This window comes from Candoia aspera, chromosome 1 (genome assembly GCF_035149785.1).
Source record: "Candoia aspera isolate rCanAsp1 chromosome 1, rCanAsp1.hap2, whole genome shotgun sequence".
Taxonomy (NCBI): Eukaryota; Metazoa; Chordata; class Lepidosauria; order Squamata; family Boidae; genus Candoia; species Candoia aspera.
In genome coordinates this window covers 183002993-183011849 of record NC_086153.1, presented here as the reverse complement: position 1 = coordinate 183011849, position 8857 = coordinate 183002993, and the positions used below count along the sequence as shown (strand labels likewise).

Sequence of the window (8857 nt, the reverse complement as noted above, 5' to 3'; positions counted from 1 at the left end):
GACTTCCATAATTAATTTTAAACAACCAGAGAATTATGTCCTAACCCAATCTTATCCTAAATATCTTGCACTACAATATCCATCTTCCCAGACAGGATAGGGATTATTAGAATTGTAACCCCAAACATCTGGAGTTGCCAAATTGTGAGGAAGCTGAAATGTCAGTAATCTACTATAGCCATATGTCATCACCATGTTGTAAGGTTATGCTTCACTGCTTTGTGTCCTTTATAAAAGTATATTTGGATTCCAACAAATCTTAAGACCCTTAATTTCAGTTTTTAACTCTCCCCCCAAATAATTTATATTTAGAAACAGAAGAACAGAAAAGTTTGAAGAATGTTGAGACCAATTAAAAAGCAAGTCCTTAGAAATGAACAACTAGATGAGGCAGCCTACTTAGCACAGCTAGCAGCGCAGAGAAATGCTAGTGCCTTCTTTGAGAAGTATGAGCGAAGTGAGCTTCAGGAATTACTTACCAACTCATTCTGCAGCTGGCTGGCATCCAAAGACGACATGCGTCATCCCTTAGACGTTCCCAGTGGACTTCTGCGTCAGATGAAAGGCATCAATACTCAAATGGCTATTTTGCTTATGCCAGTGGAGCCAGGATTAGATTTGGACTGTCGGGAAATTCATCAAATGATCAGAGAGTTGGCTGTGGGCATTTATTGTCTGAATCAAATCCCTTCTATCAGTCTAGACGCCAATTATGATCAGAGTACTTCTTGTTCACTCCCTCCAGCGTATTTTGATACAAGAATAGGACAAACGTTAATTGCTGTTGACTATATGTTGAAAGCCCTGTGGCATGGGGTGTACATGCCCAAGGAAAAAAGGACAAGGTTCTCTGAACTGTGGCGCTCTAGCATGGACGTTGATCAAGATGGTGTCCCCCAAACAGAAAAAACAGCTGCTGCAGAGTTCTGTCAAGCTGGTAAGAAAAGTTTGCCGACATGTTTGTAACCACTGCATGAAATGCAGCACAAGGTACATAGAAAGTAATCATCAGGATGAAAACTGTCACCTATGACAGTTGCACATATCTGATATATTGCAAGTTGTGAATACATACCAAGAAGCTTTGGGCATCCATGGCTGCCTGGCAATGTACACCTAAGTGAAACAGACATATGGGACCTGGCCATTAGAGAGATCATTACCCCTGTTCTCCCACTCCAGAGGTGCCATCCAACATCCCTCCCCATCTCTTACCCAGACAGCCAAGCTTAACAAAACCCCAGCGCCCAAAGCCAACCAAAGGCTGAGTGCCTAGTCCCAGGCAATTGTTCAAGGTCCTTCACAGTCATCAAGGCCCTTCCAGCAGGACTTGTGGTGGCAATCAGAGAGGCTCTGAACAGACCTCCAGTGCCCACACTCACCAATTACTAGGCACCCCAGCTTGACAGCATGGGCTCTGCTCCTGGAAAAGTAGCACACTGTCATATAGCTCCAGCAGAGGTGCTTCCCATAACTTTTTACTCCCTTGTATCCACTGCTCACTAGTCCACTGATTGTTCCTGTTGCCGCATCTGTTGAGCACCATCTCCAGGACTCCTTTAACAGTAAGCTCATTTTTGAGTGCCTGGAATCTCTCTTCTTCTCTACATTTCAAAGCCTGTTTCCTTCCTTTTCTGCTGTCCTTTTCCATAGATTCTCCATCTCCGTTCAACATAGTTCTTTTCTTCAAACATAGCTCTACCCCTACCACATCTCTGCCAGATGTTTTTCACTTTCTCTGACCCCACATTCCACTGAAACAGTCAGAGGCTCCTTGGCCACCACCACTACAAGATGCCAACTTCTTCCTTTCCCAGCTCAGCAGTTCACTGCCATGCTCCAAGACTCTAACTCACTTTCTACGTTCTATACTTCAATCCTACACACTATTCACTGTTCCCCAGCATATCCCTTGATTATAACCTTCCCTAACACCCTCAAACATAGCTAAAAAATTAGTGGCTACCCCAAGGCTGTCTTAACAAAAATAATCTAGAGGGTCCTCAGCCTATTCCCCCATGCCCCCGATCACTATTATATTCCCCTACAGATTTGAACTTCAGGATGTATGCAGTAATGGAGGAGTCAGAGAAACATAGGACATTAAGAGTCTCTGTTAATCTCTTGGCTTTATTGGATACAATTGCTTAAACATCACACGTTCACACTCAACAAGCCCCACTACAATACTGGCCAGGAAATACAAGGGGTGTTGGAGAAGACAGGATGCTTGACAGAGGGTTGCATGCACAGATGGAGACTCCTGACAAGTCCTCATACAGCTCTTCTTTTCATCTTGTGCCAGCAGTCCTCCATCACCTGCCACCTCGGTCACTGTTGTGCTTGCTGCCTTGTGGTTACTTTAGCTTCCTCATTTTTTGTTTGGTATCATCTAGACTTCATTGGTTTTAGCTGGTTCTACCTTGCTGTGCACACATGCCACTCTCTCTGGGTCCTTCCTTCAACATGGTGTTATTTTGGTTTTTCTGATACTCCCAAATGTGAGGAATATTTATACTAGCTCTTGAAAGAAATAGTCAAGCAAGCAAACAAAAACCTGATAGGAGGAAAGCAGAGTGCACCGACATGTTTCTACCCTCATTTCCATTCAGCCAGATGATTGGTGGCAAGGCTTTGAATAGTTAAGAGATTTGAGGGCAAAATATTCTGACCACAGCAATGTTACACACACAACACAAGCTGCTCCCAGGTTTGGCTTATGGTCACTCACTCACACTCTTGCAGCCTGTTGAGGCACTCGGATCTTGTCAGCCCCCCTTGCTTTCTACCTGGGTTTTCCAGATAGGTGCGGCTTGAGCAGACAAGACACACCGCCCTGGTCAACAGCCGGGAAGTAATCAGGAACACATACAAATCACTTCCAACCAAACACTGAGGCACAACCAGTTCTTTGTAATACACAGAGACCCAGTGAATTTAAAGTAACAGCAAACTTTACTGGTTGCAAGGTATATTTGCTCTTCCTCACACGCACACACACATACGCTCATCCACACTTACCCACATCCTCCCAACTAGGCTGCCAGGCACTAGCTAGAGGGACAGAAGCCACCAAGTGGATCCAAAAACTACTCAAGGAGTGGGTGGGCTCTGGGACCCCTTTTATCCCCAAAAGTCCTTGCTTTGTGGATGGGATTAGGGTGGGGGTGTCCATTTGTTCAGTCCCTTTGATCTCCTTTGATGTCTTTGTCTGGTTCGGGTGGCATTCTTTTTTTTTTTCCTTTATGACTTGCCTCCTTCTTGTCTACCCCTGAAGGGATCTTTTAGACAAGATTCCCCTCTGCTTACGTGCTTGCTTTGTTGTGCAGCTTCAGCCTAGTCTCACAGCAACTGGGTTGTTCTGTAAGAATAATTTCCTGATTATTTTTTTAATCAAGCACTAGAATGCTTGGTAAGCATGCTAAACACAAAAAAGGTTACCTTTAACATGTCGAACATGTTGTTCTACAGCAAGGTAGAACCACATCTAATATATCTGCCATTGGTCACATTTCTAAGCCTGACTAAGGCAGGACATTCATGAATATAACTGACATTTCTTTCCTTTTAAGAGACATATACATATAGGATAGGATATATCTGTATTTTAATATGTTTATGTTTATTTAATATATTTATAGATCCTTTATGTGCATATATATGATATAGGTCTAATAGATATTTCAAAAGAACCAGAGTTTCAAGGAATCTATGATGAAAATATGAATGAAGATCCAACTTACAATCCTAACAGCACAGAAGAAAAAACTTTCTTTATGCAGTTTGTGGACCATATAGTACTTAAGCTGATATTTGCGACTACAAAGGTTCAACAGTATGAAGACGTGTTCCTGTTTGATGCAGCATACAACCTCTCTAATGCAGTTAGAATGACTGAGGACCGCCTTGATGCTTCTTCATATCAGAGACTACAGCAGAGACTAGTTCTTCAACTAAAACTTGTGAAGAAACATCTAGAAAAAAAAGTAGAAATTCGAAAGAACATAGCATACCTGAAGATGATAAGCTTTCTCATCCCATTTATTGTTAATTTAAAAAGAAAAAATAAAATTCCAAATTTAAACCGGCTTCTTCAGCCATATTCAGGTAAGAGTATGCTGTGTCTGTTGAAACTGATCTCTTAATCAGATAATGAAATATGTGTAAGCCATTGAAAATGTTATCACAGAGCTGAAAAACCTGGGTTATACCATTAAATCTGTAAATGATAGTCACACAGTTGTTCATGCCACAAACCACCACATCAAAAAATGGTAAGAGTAGGCTAGAGTCTATTCTCTCCCTAGACAGGCCAGTTACCATTTGGCAGAGCAGGGTTTATTGACATATATAACGCTGGAACATCCGTTATCGTTTGTAGTCTGGAGCATGCCAATACTATATTTTAAACAGTTTTGTCTTCCTAACACACCCCAGAAACTGGTAGGATCTTTCACCTGCCTCAAGACAAGAGATGATGCTGTAGAGAATAACACCAACCCTGTTAGATCTCAGCATACAGTATGGTTATTGATCCTGGATCTGTTGGGTGATGCTGCTATTACAAGCCAGTCTCTGAAAAGTCATCTGGGCTCCCACTTGGTTGTGGGGCTCTAGACTGCGATCCTGAGGCCTTGTCCTACTTTTAACTACTGCTAAGCAGAACAGGTAGTATATAGGAACTCCTAACCATAATTAATTGTTATACCTCTACTGGAGACTGAAGGGCTGGGCTGAGAGACAATGGCTTATAGCAATCCTGCAAACTTCACCATTAGTATTGCATGTCAAAAGTGGCATGACCTTCTAAATCACTCTTGGATTTTCCAGACCAAATAAATAACTTAGTTACTGCACATGCAAAGTCTCACGTCCTTGCCTGCAAACTAGTACTATAAAATGTTTAATATTTGGTAAAAATACTTTTCAACATGAAAAATTACTTCCAGCGAGCAGAGATCCAGGACCTCTTTTTTTCATCTGCTTCAGATAAAACACCCAAGGAGAAATGCAACATTTTGTGGTGAAAACCCACTTGGTCTCTCTTTTTATTTTTGGATAGCATGGATGTATAACAAAAAGTGGCTGTGCTTAAAAAGATTCAGGTTTGGCAGGCTTTTGAAAAAGAACCCCCCAAAACAACCCAGTGAGCACTGAGTAAACTCATTAGCCACAGAAAGCTGACTAGCTGGGAAAAAAAATGAAAAACTGGGTGAAAAAAGAAGTGGGATGAAATCCTGTATCAGAAGCTAATAAACATTTTACAGTTTTGGAGAATTATTTTTTCTTTGTGTATCATTATTAATAATTTTAACAATAGGATACAGAAATAATGAACTGCTTTATACTGAGCAGTTGATTTGTCTTTGCTGTTTATGCCTTCTATTCTTTCAGTTGTGCACCTGTCCTGCTACAAATTTCAGTGAATTCCAAAAGAAATTTTTATACTGCAGGTTCCTTTTTAATGTTTGCACTTACTATTGCTAAAATGTACACTCTTCATTATAAAATCATGAATTCTCTGAGTAGCCATGTATATTTTAGAAATGTTTATTTGTATAGAGATGGGTAACTTACTAAAATATGTTTGGGACCGTAACCGCGATTTGTATTCATTTTCCCAAGCAAATAGACTTTTGGGGCCATGGTGCAGAACTCCTTTCATTTGGAAATTGGGTTACTGGTTTTATTTGAAAAAAATATACTTTGAAAATGCAAGCACACATTTACACATATTCATACAGTAGCATTTTCTTTCTTTGCTAATGATTGATTTGCCAGATAAGCAATCCATTTGATGAAATACTGAAAATCATAGTTTCTAGAAGTTATCTGGAAAGTGTAATTCCTTTTAAAAATATTCATAACACAGATTAATCAATAGTGACAGTTACCATTCTAAATCAAACTCTGTTTTTCCTTTTTATAGATGACAAAGTTAAAACTGAACGTGAATTGCCCCCATTTCTGCTTGGAACAGATTTCAAGTGCCAACATTTTTTGTATGCCCAGAATCAGTATTTCCATCTCCATGGTGGCATTGAATTTGATATTGGGACTCCTTCAGTTGAAGATGTTTCAAAGGAGGTTAAGGTATCAAACTGTTTAATATAATTTTTTTTTTTTTTTAACTAGTAATTCTGTCTGTGTCAGAGATAGAGTGAGGGGTGGGTGGAGAGAGGCTTACCACAGTGTCTCAATTGTGGGCAGAGGCTGATTTGAGTTCAGTAGTAAGGTATTCATGGGACACGGTGGCACTGCGGGTTAAACCGCTGAGCTGCTGAGCTTGCCGATCGGTAGGTCGGCGGTTTGAATCCATGTGACGGGGTGAGCTCCCATTGCTAGTCCCAGCTCCTGCCAACCTAGCAGTTCGAAAACATGCCAATGTGAGTAGATTAATAGGTACCGCTTCAGCGGGCAGGTAACGGCGTTCCGTTCAGTCATGCCGGCCACATGACCACGGAAGTGTCTACGGACAAACGCTGGCTCTTCGGCTTTGAAACGGAGATGAGCACCGCCCCCTAGAGTCGGACACAACTGGACTTCATGTCAAGGGAAACCTTTGCCTTTAGTAAGGTATTCAGCACTTACTCTGAAGGCTCTGTGTCACAACTTGAGATAGTTGTGGAAATCAACTTCACTGGAGATTAATATAGAAGCAGCAGCACAGAATACTTTCGGCTAGCTGATACTCTCAGATCCAGATTCTGTAATGGCCTTCAGGTTTGTGATGGAAACTTAATTGGCCAAAATTAAACTTACCATACATACAAGAATGTTTTCGGTTAACTGTCTCCATTTGCTCAATGTAATTGCTCTATAAATCAGCATGCAAATTATAACTATATAGAATGTTCCTCTCTAGAACAGGGGAAAACTTGGAAATTTGTTGCAAAGAAGTAGAGGTAAAATATTTACAATAACAGCAAATCTGTAGAGTTCATTTTTAAATGTCATCAGATATATTTAGCATTTCTTGTTATAGGCTGCCTATGATGAAATGCACGCATGTGCACTAAACCATCTTACTCAACTGCTGGACCCAGATGCACCCTACAGAGAACATTATCCCATACCAGTAATGGATTTTGATGGCAAAAGGTAAAGAGCATGCAGAAATATTTCCATTCAGTTAGAAAATTCACTAGATTAAGTACAAAGTAGCTGAGACATTTTGAGTCCTTAAGGTACTCACAAGCATTTATGTGAATACAAGAAGTTACTGTTTCAAGGCAAATATTATTTTACATATGATTTTCAAACTATACTAACAAGTAAAAATGCAGAAATTATTACAAATGCTGACAATCAATCAGAAAGTGTTAAATGGAAAACAGAATTTCCCTGTTCATTCATTAATTAATTAATTCATTCATTCATTCATTCATTCAAACATAAACACACAGAGCCCATAAGGTCTAAGTTCTCTCTGCAGAGCCATTGTGGTATGGAGTTTGACTAGGAAGTGTAGGTTCAAATTTCTCACCAAACCATGAGATTTATTGAGTGTGGAGTCCTTGGTGCTCTCTGAGCCTTGTTGTTTTCTTGCAGACGTTTCATTGCCAGACTAGGCAACATCTTCAGTGCAAAGAGGGAGTGGGCCTTGTTCTCGGTTTATATACTGTGGCTTGCCCTGCTTGTGTTGGTAGGGGTGTTGTTCTCTCCTTGGGAGTTCTTTGATTGGGCTGTTGTTTGCTGCTTGGGTGATTGCCTGAATTAATAGTTCCTTGATTAGGGTGTATTGTGCTGTTTGATGGTTCATCTGGTGTTAATCCTAGTGTTGATTTTTGCATATCTGGGTGTTGATTGCTGGCAAGGGAGTGTACTGGTCTTTGGGCTTTTCTAGTCTCTTCTGAATGGTATATAAATGTTGTTTACCTCTATGTGTCTGTTGATGGCTGCTTTGTCTGAGTGCCAGGCTTCCAGGAATTCTCTGGCATTCTTGGATTTGACTTGGTTTAGGATGCTCAGTTTCCCAGTTGAAACTATGGTTGAATCTGTCCATGTGTTGTGAGATTAAGGAGTTCTCATCGTGTCTTCTGACTGCTAGCTGGTGTTCGTGGATGTGCTCTGCTAGTCTTCTGCCCGTCTGTCCTACATAGTGGCTGTTACAGTCTTTGCACTGTATGTTGTAAATAACTCCTGTTTTTTCTTCTTGGGCTATTGGGTCTATTGGGTTGCTTAATATGTTTTGAAGAGTTTTAGTTGGTTGATGTACTATGGTGATGCCATGCGGTTGTAACAGTCTGTTGGTGGTTTCTGAGATGTTTCTGATGTATGGCAGTGTTATCCTTTTCATAGTTTCCATTGGTTGGGTTGTAGTGGGCTGGGTGGTGAGGCACTTTTTGATAAAGTTGAGCAGGTATCCATTTTGTTGGAAGATGTTGTACAGATGATCTTTTTTCCTTTTTCTGGTGTTCTGGGTTGCTGCAGTGTGTAAGTGCTCGTCTGAATAATGTTCTTACACAGCTTCTCTTGTGGGAGGTTGGATTGTTACTTTGGTAATGGAACACTTGGTTGGTGTGGGTAGCTTTCTTGTAGGCTTGTGTTTCTAACTTACCATCATTTCCTCTGCTGATGAGGATGTCCAGGAATGGTAGTGAGTTGTTTTCTTCCTCCCTTGTGAATTTTATTCCATTAAAGATGTTATTGATGGTTCTGTGGGTTTCTTCCAGTTGTTTCTTTTGTATTATGACAAAAGTGTCATCTACATATCGGATCCATACTTTGGGTTGTATGTGTGGGAGTGCTATCCTTTCCAGAAACTGCATTACGATCTCTGCTATAAGTCCTGAAATCGGTGATTCCATGGGTGTTCCTTTGATCTGTTGGTATATTTCTCCATCAAACTGAAAGT

At 40.6% G+C, this 8857-nt stretch overlaps 1 protein-coding gene across 1 annotated transcript in view; it reads left to right on the top strand.

Moving 5' to 3' along the window:
- The first annotated feature begins 339 nt into the window (after positions 1 to 339).
- Positions 340 to 8857, top strand: part of ANKAR (ankyrin and armadillo repeat containing) — a 52334-nt gene continuing 43816 nt past the window's right edge. The window contains exons 1-4 of the mRNA XM_063318072.1: positions 340 to 937; positions 3670 to 4107; positions 5930 to 6093; positions 6986 to 7101. Coding sequence (XP_063174142.1) covers positions 340 to 937; positions 3670 to 4107; positions 5930 to 6093; positions 6986 to 7101 — 1316 coding nt within the window. The remainder of the gene's footprint in view (positions 938 to 3669; positions 4108 to 5929; positions 6094 to 6985; positions 7102 to 8857) is intronic.